This window comes from Nerophis ophidion, linkage group LG07 (assembly GCF_033978795.1).
Source record: "Nerophis ophidion isolate RoL-2023_Sa linkage group LG07, RoL_Noph_v1.0, whole genome shotgun sequence".
In the NCBI taxonomy this organism is placed as follows: Eukaryota; Metazoa; Chordata; class Actinopteri; order Syngnathiformes; family Syngnathidae; genus Nerophis; species Nerophis ophidion.
In genome coordinates, this window is record NC_084617.1 from 23,616,391 (window position 1) to 23,632,925 (window position 16,535).

The 16,535-nt window shown below is 38.4% G+C and overlaps 1 protein-coding gene across 1 annotated transcript; it reads left to right on the plus strand.

The window, feature by feature from the left end:
- Window positions 1–992: 992 nt before the first annotated feature.
- Window positions 993–13,247, plus strand: LOC133555662 (ectonucleotide pyrophosphatase/phosphodiesterase family member 7-like). The gene is made up of 6 exons (XM_061904999.1): window positions 993–1,310; window positions 1,495–1,640; window positions 1,837–2,466; window positions 6,495–6,735; window positions 9,683–9,806; window positions 13,136–13,247. The coding sequence occupies exons 1-6, from the start codon at window positions 1,073–1,075 to the stop codon at window positions 13,191–13,193; spliced, it is 1,437 nt and encodes a 478-aa protein (XP_061760983.1). The 5' UTR covers window positions 993–1,072; the 3' UTR covers window positions 13,194–13,247.
- Window positions 13,248–16,535: the final 3,288 nt, after the last annotated feature.

Genomic DNA, 16,535 nt, shown 5'->3' on the forward strand with positions numbered 1-16,535 from the left:
GTCATGGTATACCAGAAACCGTACTCGAAAAGACGAAACCTTTCTGCGATGCTACTCCTACTTTCATATGCATTTAGGTTAGATTAAAACCTGTGGGCTCCTCGTTTGAGAACTCAATGGGAGCGTTTGGAACTTTGGGCCAGCTGCAGTGCTCACGCTCGGGCAGCAGGGTGCGCTGGAGGCAAACACTCCCTGTGGATCCTCACTGTGCGAGATGGAGCGGGTCAGATAAAGTTTGCGGGCCTCTCAAGTTCAGAGTGTGTATTTGATGAAGTTCTCATGGTGGAGATGTGAGACTCAGCAGTCCAAAAAACACTCCAAATCTTGCTGACTGCGGCCGAGCAGCGTGCGGAGTTAATATGAGTACTGGGATGAATATGAATGAGGCAAATGAAAGCTGATGAATGTTATCCCTTATCTCCATAAAGATTAGACAATTCCCTTGAACCAAAGCCAAGGACACACACAATAAAGGACACATTTGAAGAGTTGATGGACGTTGATAAGATTACATCACAATGAGATGATGTATCATGTCCGAGCGTGATCCGCGCAGCCGGGAGGCCGTCGCCCAATTTTTATCACCGTTTGCCCATCGCGGCGGCCAAATCAATTCCAAATGATCTTTTAACAATAACCCCGGGCTAAGGTACACATTAAATTTATTAAAATAAATACTTCTATTAGGCTCTTCTTCTTCCTGGGTCAGCAGGAAAATATACGCTCTCATTTCTCCCACTGTCAGATCAATCATGTGCCGTCCCGAGTCAAGGTGAAAGCCATCAAGATGTCATTTCCCTCTCTTTGGGGCTGATTCACGCACGCAAACCCCGAGATGGCCGAGGTTCCCAGAAAAAAAATGTGTCCACAGAGGTTTACAGTTTTTACTGTCAACAAAGCAGAAGAGGGAGGAGTTAAGAGGCCGTAAACAACGGAGAAACCGAGATAAAAGTGCGCTCCAGCAGGCAGATAAGATAACCCGGAGAAACTTTGCTCGCTAGACTCCCAGAAACCTGCGTTGAAACATACAAACACTGCCAGCTGCGCAGGTGAAGAGGGTGAAGACCTCACCATGCAGTGGACTGCCGGTCTCTGCCTCCTCTGGGGGGTTCTGTGCACACGGGGGGCCCCGTTTAGCGAGCCGAGGCAGAAGGTCCTGTTGGTCTCCTTCGATGGTTTCCGTTGGGATTATGACCGCGACGTGGACACACCGAATATGGACAGAATGGCTGAGGATGGAGTGAAGGCCCACTACGTCACGCCCCCTTACCTGACCATTACCAGCCCTACGCACTTCACCCTCCTGACAGGTAAAAGCCAACCGGTCAGGTTTTTAAAGTACAATAACTCTTCAGTGTTTCTCGCTGAGTCAGATGCAGATCTGCTCATTTTCTACTGGAAGAAATTACTCTTTGTTCAAACTAATTGACTCTAATCCCCAAAGTTGGGGTAACTTGACACAACTTCTGAGGCTAGTTGTGCTCTCCTCCGCAGGCCGTTACATTGAGAACCACGGCGTGATCCACAACATGTGGTTCAACACCACCAGCACGGAGAAGAAGCCCTATTATCAGACTCAGTTTGTCAACGACTGGTGGGACAACGGCACGCTGCCTATCTGGATCACAGCTCAGAATCAGGTCTGTCTCATTCAGCGTGAGAGAGATTTTACTTAGAACCGTTGTCAGGCAGCAAATTGTTTGGCAGGACAGGATGTCACCCGACTGACAGATGCTGAGAAAGTCCCGCTGTGCTTCGAGTGGATGACATCCAGCCTTTGGCTTGCTTTGCATGCAAGTGTCTAACAAGTGTGACCTTGTTTGTGTGCTCTTTCAGGGTCTGAAAGCTGGCTCTCTTCACTTCCCTGGCACCGCCTCCAGCTACCAAGGACAGGTTGCCATGAAACGCGAGGTCGAGCCGCTGCTCTACAATTACAAGAACGAGACGGCTTGGCGAGAGAACGCCAACAAGGTGATGGCCTGGTTCCGAGACCTGGATCTGGACTTTGTGTCTCTCTATTTTGGAGAGCCAGACGGCACGGGCCACAGGTACGGGCCTGACTCTCCACAGCGACGAGACATGGTCAGGCAAGTGGACCGGACCGTGGGATACATCCGAAGCTCAGCTGAAAAACACGGATTGAGCAAACGCTTGAACATCATCATCACGTCCGATCACGGCATGACCACGGTCTACCGCAACGGTTTGGTGAAGGAAATCACACTCTCCAAGATTCCGGGCTTCTCTTTCGGGGATTTGTCTTTCCACCTCGTAGATTTTGGGCCCTCTGGAATGCTGCTGCCCAAGCCGGGCAAACTGGAGAAGGTTTACAATGCCCTAAAGGGGGCGCACCCTCACCTCCATGTCTTCAAGAAGGAGGAGATGCCAGAACGCCTCCACTTTGCCAAGAACGATCGCATCCTGCCCATCATTTTATGGGCAGACGCTGGCTATGTGATAAACGGGGTGCGCATCACACAGTTTCTACTTAACTCTCAGTACTTCCTTTCATGCATTTCCTAACTCAGGGGTGTCCAAACTACGGCCTCAGGGCCAAATATGGCCCACCGACATCTTCCATTTGGCCCGCGAGACGCCATCAGTTTCATAAGGAATCTTACCCGCAGGGAGATTGCATTCATTTTAAGAGTCAGACAATTATGATGTTGCCACTTTTTCGCCATCTTGTGGACAACGTGTGTAATTTAGTTAATCGATATAATCACTTTATAACCCCTTGTACCCTTCAGGGTTGCGGAGGGTGCTGGAGCTTATCTCAGCTGCATTCGGGCGGAAGGCGGGGTACACCCTAGACAAGTCGCCACCTCTTCACAGGCCCAACAGAGATAGACAGACAACATTCACACTCACATTCACACACTTAACCAATTTAGTGTTACCAATCTACCTATTCCTAGGTGAATATCTTTGGAGGTAAGAGGAAGCCGGAGTACCCGGAGGGAACCCACACAATCACGGGAAGAACATGCAATCTCCACACAAAAAGACCCCGAGCCCGGGGATCGAACCCAGGACCTTCGTATTGTGAGGCACATGCAATAACCGCTGGTTCACCATGCTGCCCTAATTTAGTTCAATGACCTTTAATTATGCTATGGAAGGAACAAAGCGCAGCATTTACCAATATGACCCAATCCCAAAAAACCTTCCCTAGTCATGCCGGAAAAAAAAAAATATGCAACCGACACAAAAAGTCACACATAACACAACCTGCTCACTAAACAGATTCTAAATTACACCTATTTAAATCCATTACTAAACATCCATCCATCAATCCATGTTCTACCACTCATGTTTGGTGCATTTTAACTGCTTGATATTTCTGATTGATTACAAAACTTTAAGGAGGTTGTTACGAAAATAAACAAGAAATCAAACTTTTACTTACTCTTATCATCTCAATACATCCATCCATCCATCCATTTTCTACCGCTTATTCCCTTTATGGGGTCGCGGGGGGCGCTGGTGCCTATCTCAGCTACAATCGGACGGAAGGCAGCATACACCCTGGACAAGTCGCCACCTCATCGCGGGGACAACACAGATAGACAGACAACATTCACACTCACATTCACACACTAGGGCCAATTTAGTGTTGCCAATCAACCTATCCCCAGGTGCATGTCTTTGGAAGTGGGAGGAAGCCGGAGTACCCGGAGAGAACCCACGCAGTCACGGGGAGAACATGCAAACTCCACACAGAAAGATCCCGAGCCAGGGATTGAACGCACTAACACCTCTCCCACCTTGCTGCCTTATCTAATTACATTCAGACACTTTACCCACCTGCTCCCAGTGCCACCCACACTGGTTTAAATGTAACTTAGAGATTGGGGTTCACTATGTAAAGTGCTTTGAGTCACTAGAGAAAAGCGCTATATAAATATAATTCACTTCACATTGTATCTTTATAGATAATGCTACATATATCAGTCAAGGAAAATGATCAAACTACACGAATAACATACTGTAATTTTATGTTCATATAATGTTTTTATCTTGATTGAAAATTAACACCAATGAGTTGACTGATGAACATGATCCATCCATCCATCCATCCATTTTCTACCGCTTATACCCTTTGGCGTTGCGGGGGGCGCTGGTGCCTATCTCAGCTACAATCGGGCGGAAGGCGGGGTACACCGTGGACAAGCCGCCACCTAATCGCAGTGATGAACATTATCACATAATTTATTCAGAAAATTTAAAACATGACAAAAATAGTATTAACCAAAACATCTAAGTGTAAAAAAAAACAAAAAAAAACAAGAAAAACATCATGGTTTGTACATTTTCAGAATGTTATTGTTCGATTTTTAAACAAAGAAAATCGGAAGTTGTCTTTATTTTTAAGTTATCATGCCGTGATTTTACTAGTCTGGCCCACTCGGGAGTAGATTTTTCTCCATGTGGCCCCCGATCTAAAATGAGTTTGACACCCCTGATCCACAATGTAAATGGTCATGAAAATGAAGAGAACATATTGAATGAGAAGGTGTGTCCAAACTTTACAGCCCACAACCAAGTCAAAAAGTTTGGACACCCCTGCCCTAACTCTTTTCGGTGTTTTTCAAACCTTGACACAACACCAGGAATAGGTCTCAACTTTTAATCAAATCAAAGATGACCAAAAACAGAAGCAGCTCCAATGCGATGTAGTAACGTTTTTGAATGAACTGATTAAGAAACTTAAAGGCCTACTGAAATGAGAATTTCTTATTTAAACGGGGATAGCAGGTCCATTCTATGTGTCATACTTGATCATTTTGCAATATTGCCATATTTTTGCTGAAAGGATTTAGTAGAGAACATCCACGATACAGTTTGCAACTTTCGGTGCTAAGAGAAAAGCCCTGCCTTTACTGGAAGTCGCAGACGATGACGTCACATGTTTGATGGCTCCTCACATATTCACATTGATTTTAATGGGAGCCTCCAACAAAAAGTGCTATTCGGACAGAGAAAACGACAATTTCCCCATTAATTTGAGCGAGGACGAAAGATTCTTGTTTGAGGATATTGATAGCGACGGACTACAGAAAAAAAAAAAAAAAAAGTTAAACAAAAAAAAGCGATTGCATTGGGACGGATTCCGAAGTTTTTAGACACATTTAGTAGGATAATTCTGGGAAATCCCTTATCTTTCTATTGTGTTGATAGTGTTTTAGTGAGTTTAATATTACCTGATAGTCGGAAGGGTGTATCCACGGGTGTCTTGACGCGCAGTGTCTCAGGGGAGTCGACGGCAGCTATGGACGGCACAAGCTCAGCTTTTCTCTGGTAAGAACTGACTTTTTAACCACAATTTTCTCACCGAAACCTGCTGGTTGACATGTGGTCGGGATCCAATGTTCTCTTGACTGCGCTCTGATCCATAGGAAAGTTTCACTTTTCAGGAATTTTATACAAGGAATCACCGTGTGTTTGTGTGGCTAAAGGCTAAAGCTTCCTAACTCCATCTTTCTACTGTGACTTCTCCAACATTAATTGAACAAATTGCAAAAGATTCAGCAACACAGATTTCCAAAAAACTGTATAATTATGCCGCTAAAGCAGACGACATTTAGCTGTGTGTGTGCAGCGCTCATACTTACTAAAAACCCGTGACGTCTTGCGTACACGTCATCATGACACAACGTTTTGAAGACAAAACTCCCGGGAAATTTAAAATTGTAATTTAGTAAACTAAAAAGGCTGTATTGGCATGTGTTGCAATGTTAATATTTCATCATTGATATATAAACTATCAGACTGCGTGGTGGGTAGTAGTGGGTTTCAGTAGGCCTTTAAGTCCACTGTGGGATACGCTGTCAATATGCACAAATTTACTCCAACATGAAGGCGCAGATTACTTCTCCTCTTTAGCTCCGAACGAAACATCCTGGGAGAAATGGTGTTTTTCGCTGGCTGCTAACAGCAACAAAGAAAGTCTCCTCGAGCAGAAACAATCAGCTAAATTCTAATCTTAGAGCATTACAATTTTAATCAAGTGCCTTTGCGAGTCCCCGTGATAATCCAAACCGCCGCGGTAACACGTGGCGCCCTCCGATGCTTCCTCCAGCTACTCGTGCCTCCAAATTTCAAATTAGCATTTTCATTTGGCTCCAGTCGCTCGCTCGGTGGCGAGGCGACGCCGCGGCTGCACGTGTCGCTCAATATTCATGGAGTTGCAACTTGGAGAAGGATAACAGACCTGATTTATGTGGACTTACGTAAAGCCCGCCAGGTTACGAGCGACTCATGACCATCACAATGACTTCATGGCCACTTAAACTCCTCTCGTTGTGATGCCTGGATAAGATAAGCAAGCTGAGATATCCCCTCTCCGAAAGATGGCTTGAAGGCCTCATTCAATGGCTTCTTGGTGACGTTCAGATGTCAAGAAACAGGGTTCAGGCTGAAAGCTTTTGCTTAGACAACAGTGACCTCTGCTGGACACATGCAGTACTAGCTCCCAGTGTGTTTCTTTGCAGTACTTCCCAGTCCAGTTCAACAAGGGCGAGCACGGCTATGACAACCAAGTGATGGACATGAAGGCTTTCTTCAGGGCGGCGGGGCCGGCTTTCCACAAGAACCTGCAGGTGGGGCCTTTTGAAACGGTCCACATCTACCCGCTGATGTGTCACATCCTAGGCATCAAGCCCGAGGTCAACGATGGACACCTGGATGCCACCAAGCACATGCTGGTGACCAGCGCCAGGACGCAGGATCATGGTGAGCAGACAACATCATGGCTCATGTCAGACATATCATGATGACCACGTTAAGACTCATTCGGTTTAAATAATTTGGCAATGTATATATATACATTTATACATAAATACATGTACATATATATATATATATATATATATATGGGCTTCACGGTGGCAGAGGGGTTAGTGCGTCTGCCTCACAATACGAAGGTCCTGCAGTCCTGGGTTCAAATCCAGGCTCGGGATCTTTCTGTGTGGAGTTTGCATGTTCTCCCCGTGAATGCGTGGGTTCCCTCCGGGTACTCCGGCTTCCTCCCACTTCCAAAGACATGCACCTGGGGATAGGTTGATTGGCAACACTAAATTGGCCCTAGTGTGTGAATGTTGTCTGTCTATCTGTGTTGGCCCTGTGATGAGGTGGCGACTTGTCCAGGGTGTACCCCGCCTTCCGCCCGATTGTAGCTGAGATAGGCGCCAGCGCCCCCCGCGACCCCGAAAGGGAATAAGCGGTAGAAAATGGATGGATATATATATATATATATATATATATATATATATATATATATATATATATATATATATATATATATATATATATATTATATAGAAGCACTACCACAGGTCATTTTTACCCACAGCCATAAGACTTTACAACGCACTTACGTGATTACCGTGATGTTTATTTTCGTGGTGTGCAATACGGATGTTAGTGTTTTTTTTGCTGTATTTTATCTTCTACCTATACATGTTTTTGAGCGATACGTAGTATTTATTACTAATATTTTAGTTTTTCAATACGCTTTACTTCTTGTGTAAAAACCTGCACTGCAACAACATAATTTCCCTATGGTGGGATTAATAAAAGTCTATCCTACGGTATATTAGGGGTGTGGGAAAAAATCAATTTGAATACGGATCGCGATTCTCACGTTGTGCGATTCAGAATCGATTCTCATTTTTAAAAAAAACGTTTTTTTTTTAGTTTTTTTTTATCAATCCAACTAAACAATACACAGCAATACCATAACAATGCAATCCAATTCCAAAACCAAACCTAACCCAGCAACACTCAGAGCTGCAATAAACAGAGCAATTGAAAGGAGACACAAACCCGACACAGAACAAACCAAAAGTAGTGAAACAAAAATTAATATTATCAACACCAGTATCAATGTTAGTTATAATTTCAGCATAGCAGTGATTAAAAATCCCTCACTGACATTATCATTAGACATTTATAAAAATAATAAAATAGTGTCACAGTGGCTTACACTTGCATCGCATCTCATAAGTTTGACAACACACTGTGTCCAATGTTTTCACAAAGATAAAATAAGTCATATTTTTGGTTTGTTTAATAATTAAAACAAATTTACATTATTGCAATCAGTCGATAAAACATTGTCATTTATATTTATAAAAGCTTTTTTAATAAAATCTACTACTCTGCTAGCATGTCAGCAGACTGGGGTAGATCCTGCTGAAATCCTATGTATTGAATGAATACAGAATCCTTTTAAATCGGAAAAATATAGTTTTTGAATCGAGAATCGCGTTGAATCGAAAAAAATCGATTTATAATCGAATCGCGACCCCAAGAATCGATATTGAATCGAATCGTGGGACACCCAAAGATTTGCATTCCTAATATATATATATATATATATCAGGGGTCACCAACGCGGTGCCCGTGGGCACAAGGTCGCCCGTAAGGACCAGATGAGTCGCCCGCTGGCCTGTTCTAAAAACAGCTCAATTAGCAGCACTTACCAGTGAGCTGCCTCTATTTTTCAAATGGTATTTATTTACTAGCAAGCTGGTCTCGCTTTGCTCGACATTTTTAACTCTAAGAGAGACAAAACTCAAATAGAATTTGAAAATCCAAGAAAATATTTTAAAGACTTGGTCTTCACTTGTTTAAATAAATTCATTTATTTTTTTACTTTGCTTCTTATAACTTTCAGAAAGACAATTTTAGAGAACAAAATACAACCTTAAGAAGGATTTTAGGATTTTTAAACACATATACCTTTTTACCTTTTAAATTCCTTCCTCTTCTTTCCTGAATTTAAATCAATGTTCAAGTACATTTTTTTTTATTGTAAAAAATAATAAATACATTTTAATTTAATTCTTAATTTTAGCTTCTGTTTTTTCGACGAATAATATTTCTGAAATATTTCTTCAAACTTATCACGGTTAAAATTTAAAAAAATTATTCTGGCAAATCTAGAAAATCTTTAGAATCAAATTTAAATTTTATTTCAAAGTCTTTTGAATTTCTTTTAAAATTTTTGTTCTGGAAAATCTAGAAGAAATAATGATTTGTCTTTGTTAGAAATATAGCTTGGTCCAATTTGTTATATATTCTAACAAAGTGCAGATTGGATTTTAACCTATTTAAAACACGTCATCAAAATTCTAAAATTTATCTTAATCAGGAAAAATTACTAATGATATTCCATAAATTATTTTTTTAATTTTTTCAAAAAGATTCAAATTAGCGAGTTTTTCTCCTCATTTTTTTCGGTTGTATTTTGAATTTTAAAGAGTCGAAATTGAAGATAAACTATGTTTCAAAATTAAATTTTAAATTTTTTTTGTTTTCTCCTTTTTCAAACCGTTCCATTAGGTGTTTTTTTCATAATTTATTCTCTACAAAAAACCTTCCGTAAAAGGAAAAAAAATGTACGAAATACCCATTTTTTTATATGTATAGATTTATTTATTTATTTATTTATTTATTTTTTAATCTTCTAAAATGAGTAACTGGAAAGTACAGATTAACATTTTTTTTTTTTTACTAAGGATGTCCCTTGGGTGGATGCTGGCAGTAGTTTGGGGACCCCCCAAATGATTCAACTCGCTGATATACTTTAAACCTTTCAGTAATCTTGTTAAAAAAAAAAAAAAACACACACACACACAAAGCCAGGCTGATTATGTCTATTATCTCTGTCTTGTAGAAGGTGAGGGAGTACACATCCTGCAGAACGCCGTCACTGGATTAGCTGCAACAGCTGGATTTCTTCTCATAGTCTTTGTTGTGATAACGACGCACAAAATAATCAGCAACAGACGACATAAAAGGTAACGACTGAGTGCTTACAAGGTGTTTTTTTCATTCACTTTCTGCAGCTACCTTCATCTAACTAGTGCTTTGCGATACTGCGATGTACATCCATTGTGATGTGACCAAATAGTGTTAATTTGTGAAACATGCCGAATAGTCCAAACAGTATGAATGATAACTGCGGTAAAACTCTGATTGATGGTTTTACTGTTTTAAATAAAAATAATGGAAAAAGCGTAATTGATTAGTGCAATTTGATAAACTCACTGACTGACTGGCACTAGCTCACTGGCTCAAATGCTAAAATGAAAACAAAAGGCATTAACGTCTTTCCCCATTAAGAAAGGGCTAATCCAGGGATGTCAAACTCGTTTTCATTGAGGGCCATAGGGTAGTTATGGCTGCCATCAGAGGGCCGATTGAAACAGCGAATAATGTATAAATTTGCCTCTGGATTTCATTATTAAATACATATATTTTTAAGTTTACGGTTAATTTTATGGTAAAAACTTTACATTTACAACATTTTACTGTTAAATATAGTATGTTCTTATTATTTACATTTTACAGTAAATGGAAAAGCAGTACCACTCTTTTTTTGCAGGGGGTTTACGGAAAAAGCTGGCAGCTTGATTGCTGTTGTGTCCTTGGGCAGGACACTTCACCCTTGCCCCCGGTGCCGCTCACACTGGTGAATGAATGATGAATGAATGATTGGTGGTGGTCGGAGATGCCGTAGGCGCAAACTGGCAGCCACGCTTACGTCAGTCTACCCCAGGGCAGCTGTGGCTACTGATGTAGCTTACCACCACCAGGTGTGAATGAATGATGGGTTCCCACTTCACTGTGAGCGCTTTGAGTATCTAACAATAGAAAAGCGCGATATAAATCTAATCCATTATTATTATTATTATTATTGATTGCCAGAATTTTTGTGTTACATTTATATTGATTTTTACAACATTGTATTGTTGAATTGAAAAACAGTGCAAGTTATGTTTTATTCTGGCAACTCTGCCAGCTTTTGTACCGTAAAAAAAATGTATCATCTTTCCATTTACAGTAAGAAACCGTTAAAAACAACCACCGTAGATTTTGCAGTCAAAAACTGGCAGTTCAATCAACAGAATTTTAACGCCAAAAAAATTGTTTTTTTTTTTCAATTTTTACGGCAATAAGCTGTAAAGAACACTGTAAAATGTATTGTGATTTTTATTCATTTGATGGGTAGTTTTTGCTGTAAAGTTATTTTATATAGACAAAAACGTGTTTGGAAAGTATGATAATGTACTGTAATAATTATTGCAATAATGGATACTATTGAAGTTTTTAAAAAGGTATGCAATTTCAAGCAGTACATACATTTTTTCTGTCAAAATGAAAAAAATCAATTACATTTACTGAGAAAATATTAGTACTTTATTGACACATGACAAAACATCCAGGTGTTTGCAGGCCAGATAAAATGATGTCACAGGCCACATGTAGCCCTCGGGCCTCAAGTTTGACACCTGTGGACTAATCTAAACTTAAACACAATAATGTCTGAGTGTCATGCCTGGACTGTGGTTATTTTTGCTTCTTCGATGCAGAGAGGATACGGGACGAGCCAGATGAGAGTGTAAGTACATCGTTGTTTTGACCACTAAATACAAAAATAAACGAACTAAGGGCGCTCACAAAGATGTACAAAACGTGGCCACAAAAATACAAACGGGTAAACAAAACAACTGCTCGATGGCATGAAAGACGATAAACTATAAACTTAAACTTGCACTGTGGCAGAACTATGAACAACTAAAACAAAAACACTTACTGTGACCGAAACAAGGGGCACGGATAGCAGGGTGTGTAGCAGGTAATCGTGAATGCATGAAGGCAAGCACATGTAAAAAATCCCAGACTGATGGACAGAAAGTAAAATCCTTAAATAGTAGCAGTGGTAATGAGAAACAGGTGTGAGAGCTGAGGGACGGGGCGTGACTACGATGGCAAGGTGAAAATCAAATGGGTTGGCATGGAAACAAACAAAACCGGGAAGTGCAAAACGTGACTGAATGTCCAAAATCAAAACATAACATGACAAAACAAAACATGATGAATAGGTGTGACACTGAGCAACTAAAATGTTCAGTCCTGCACACTGAACCTTCAATCTGTGCTCTCTTAGAACAACAGAGTGGTAGTTCTATACTCTGAGGAATACTAGCCAGGGGTGTTTGTGACGGTGTGTTTAAGGTTCGCTGGACAGAGTAGGATGCCACAATGCCCTCTAGGAACAATAACTAATAATAGATTAGATTTTTTTGTATTGAAATATATCTTAAAGTGCTAAAGTAGAAAGCAATATTTAAAACAATAAAAGTTTAGCCATTCAAGATATAAGATACAAAGACAAAATACTATTAGTGAAGAGTAAAAAACACAAAAGGTATTAAAAAAAGTAATTTGATGAAAAGACTTCAGTGTGTGTATAAGTCTTTTCAGCACATTCAACAATAACACAATAAATAGTTTTCATATCGTTAAATCCTAATAAGCAGACACCCAGAAATTACAGATTTATTTTTTAATTCATATTTGTAGAAATGACCATTGTTGAAATGAGGGCTGGTCCCAGCAATACTTTTTATAGTTGTTTTAATTGTTATTTTAAAGCTGTCGAATATTTGTTATTCATCAGATTGATCACACTTTTGAGATAAGATTAATCGTGATTAATCATAGTAAATTACTAGCTTACATCATTTAGATCAACCTTAAAAAAGGACCCCAATATTTTGACCCATATGTATATTCATCATCAGAATGATACACACACATTTCTAAATGTTTTACTTGAATGTACTTTATTTGCTCAGAACCCAGAAAAAGTGTTATCTAAAGTTTTGTCTGGATTTATTTTGAAGAAACATTTTGAATGCGTATGCAGGGAAAATAAAACCCAAAAAATCAACAACAAAAAATTAAAAATGCGTGAGTAATCTGCAACTATTCATGATTAAAACTAAAACAAATGTTGGTAATCACTTGAGGTAACTCGTTATTTTTTCTATAAATCTGTTTAAAATGAAAGGAGTAAAATAAGCCAATCATCTCACGTGTCTATAAATAATTTTAAGAAACAGTTCTATATCATGATTTATATCATTATTGGGATATAAAATGACTTACTGTACATCAGGATGTACAGTGTATTTTTGTCCATATTGCACAGCACTGCATCCAAACCTTCAATTACCATATGTTACCTAGTTTTTAGTGTTTTGTTTAGTTTATCTGGAGTTGCACAACAGCCATATAAACATATATACAAGATTGTTTTGGTTCTTTTTGTGTGTTTCAGATCAGCTACCAGTACTCTCACATATCCTCCTGAAAAAAACAAGCAATCTTTGTTTTAAGCCAAAAACAGACTGGGACATTTATTTTTTTGTCGATGTGTATTAAAAGGCATGTATTGTATGAAATAAAAATGTATGACATTCTTGTAAACGTGCTGCTCTTCTTTGTTGTGAATAACACTCCCGATGTGTGACTGTCCTCCGTGATCTATGGGGGGCCCCCTTTTGCTTGAATAAGCGCATGGAAAGTGATATTTTATCAATCAATCAATCAATCAATGTTTACTTATATAGCCCTAAATCACTAGTGTCTCAAAGGGCTGCACAAACCACTACGACATCCTTGGTAGGCCCACATAAGGGCAAGGAAAACTCACACCCAGTGGGACATCGGTGACAATAATGACCCAGTGGGACGTCGGTGACAATGATGACTATGAGAACATGATACTGTGATACTGATGATACTGATGACTATGAGAACATATGAGAACATGATACTGTGAAAGATCAATCCATAATGGATCCAACACAGTCGCGAGAGTCCAGTCCAAAGCGGATCCAACACAGCAGCGAGAGTCCCGTTCACAGCGGAGCCAGCAGGAAACCATCCCAAATTTTACAAATTTTACTGCAAATGTATCCCTAGCCCCTTCCTGCTCCATCCCTGATATAAAAAAATGTCCCCTGCAGCGTGCAGTTGTGTTTGGGTCACTTAATTTTCTTTACCATAATGAGAATTGAAAAACAAAACACGGTTGGTTTATTTGAATTTTATTTTGAAAAAAAGAAACAAAAATGAAAAAACTGTTTTTCAGTGTCGAAAAGCAATAACATCTAAAAAAAAAAATGTTTAGAATTGGGTTTTTTTTTTGATTGCACTTCAAAATGAAAATCATCAAGTAGCAGAAACAATAAAAAAAAATATATGTTTTTCTTCATATCCTGAATATTAAAGACAAGATGGTGGACTAGCCTGTAAAAAAATGTGTTTACATAAAAATATAATCCATAATCAGTTTTTTCTGACTCAGGATACAACAGCACAATGTTTTATTTTTACCTACATACCAGTCTACATGGAGCTTTATTTGTGTCTTGATAATCGAAGATTTTGTTGGGCACTAAATTCATGCAACAGTACACAACATTTTTGCGTTTGAACTTTGTGAAAATATTGTTTTGGGACTGAAAAAAAAATGTAATCCGAAAAAAATTGCATAAAAATTCTGTATTAAAAATTCAATGTATAAAAATTATGTGGAAAAAAATTACGTGGAAAATAAACATTGCATAAAAATTCAGAATAAATAAGAAAATCAGTGTATCAAAATTCAGTATAAAAAAATGTATAAAAATTAGGTCGAAAAAAAATTGTATATTATGAGTATGTATTTTAAAAACTAAAGTGTCCAAAAAAATATGGTAAGTTGCAATAATTTCACTTCAAAATGTAGTGTATATTACTGTAAATGGAAAAACAGTACTGCTGTTTCATGGTAAAAAAAAAAAAAAAAAAAAGGCAGCTCAGTTGCCAGAATGTTACTGTAAGATTTACATTAGTTGTTTTTTTTACTGTAAATTAAAAAAAAAAATTACAGTAAAATTTTGGCACCTGAGCTTTTTTTTTTACCGCAAATGAACAGCTGTAGATTTTGTGGTGTATTACTGTAAATGCCAAAACGGTCCCGCAGTTCATTAGAGTAAAAAAAAAGTTTTGTTTTTTTTCTGTTTAGAGAAAAATGCTGTAAAAAAAAACCATAGTCAATTTCACAATTTTTCCATGAAATCTATTGCTACTTTTACATTGCACAATTTAATGGATAACTTGCTTTGAAATTATTATTATTATTACTATTTATTTCTATTTCTAAAATGGTTTGAATGCTTGATAATATATTTTTGCATATTCAGACACTATCTATCCATCCATCCATCCATTTCCTACCGCTTATTCCCTTTTGGGGTCGCGGGGGGCGCTGGTGCCTATCTCAGCTACAATCGGGCGGAAGGCGGGGTACACCCTGGACAAGTCGCCACCTCATCGCAGGGCCAACACAGGTAGACAGACAACATTCACACACACATTCACACACTAGGGTCAATTTAGTGTTGCCAATCAACCTATCCCCAGGTGCATGTCTTTGGAAGTGGGAGGAAAATATAGTACCCGGACGGAACCCACGCAGTCACGGGGTGGACATGCAAACTCCACTATTTAAGTTAACATAATTTGCGGATTACATGGAGTGATTTTTTTTGTCCCAAAATAGAAAAAAATTATACATTTTGTAAGACAAGTTACAGTACTTTTATACTTTCCAGGCTTTTGAGGGCCAAATAAAATGAAGTGGCGGGCCACATCTTGCCCCCGGGCCTTGAGTTTGACACCTGTGTGATAGAGGCTGCTGAGACTTGTTTTACACCAGGGGTCACCAACCTTTTTTGAAACCAAGAGCTACTTCTTGGGTACTGATTAATGCGAAAGGCTACCAGTTTGATAAACACTTTAAAAAAATGCCCAAAATTTAATAATAATTAAATAGTTAAATAATTAATAATAATTAAATAATTAATAATAATAATAATTAAATACATTTAATAAATAAATGTATACATATAAAAAAATGGGTATTTCTGGATGTCATTAAGTCGTAAATTTTTTTTACCTTTTACAGAAGGTAAAAAACACCTATTTGAACGGTTTAAAAGAGGAGACAACACACAAAAAATTAAAATTTAATTTTGAAACATAGTTTATCTTTAATTTCGACTCTTTAAAATTCTAAATTCAACCGAAAAAAATAAGGAGAAAAACTAGCTAATTTGAATCTTTTTGAAAAAATTAAAAAAAGAATTTATGGAACATCATTAGTAATTTTTCCTGATTAAGATTAATTTTAGAATTTTGATGACATGTTTTAAATAGGTTAAAATCCAATCTGCACTTTGTTAGAATATATAACAAATTGGACCAAGCTATATTTCTAACAAAGACAAATCATTATTTCTTCTAGATTTTCCAGAACAAAAAATTGAAAAGAAATCCAAAAGACTTTGAGATAAGATTTAAATTTTATTCTACAGATTTTCTAGATTTGCCAGAATATTTTTTTTGAATTTTAATCATAATAAGTTTGAAGAAATATTTCACAAATATTATTCGTCGAAAAAACAGAAGCTAAAATTAAGAATTATATTAAAATGTATTTATTATTTTTTACAATCAAAAAATAAATGTACTTGAACATTGATTTAAATTGTCAAGAAAGAAGAGGAAGGAATTTAAAAGGTAAAAAGGTAACGTAAAAAGGGACTGTGTGGCGCAGTGGAAGAAGAGTGGCCGTGTCCAATCTGAGGGTCCTTGGTTCAATCCCCACCTAGTACCAACATCGTCACGTC

Bases quoted from the DNA above. Each gene is read 5' to 3' on its own strand.
- LOC133555662 (XM_061904999.1), top strand. From the start codon at position 1,073: ATGCAGTGGACTGCCGGTCTCTGCCTCCTCTGGGGGGTTCTGTGCACA. The intron at 6,736-9,682 runs GTGAGCAGACAA...TCTGTCTTGTAG, and splicing joins CGCCAGGACGCAGGATCATG to AAGGTGAGGGAGTACACATC. The intron at 9,807-13,135 runs GTAACGACTGAG...TGTGTGTTTCAG, and splicing joins AGCAACAGACGACATAAAAG to ATCAGCTACCAGTACTCTCA.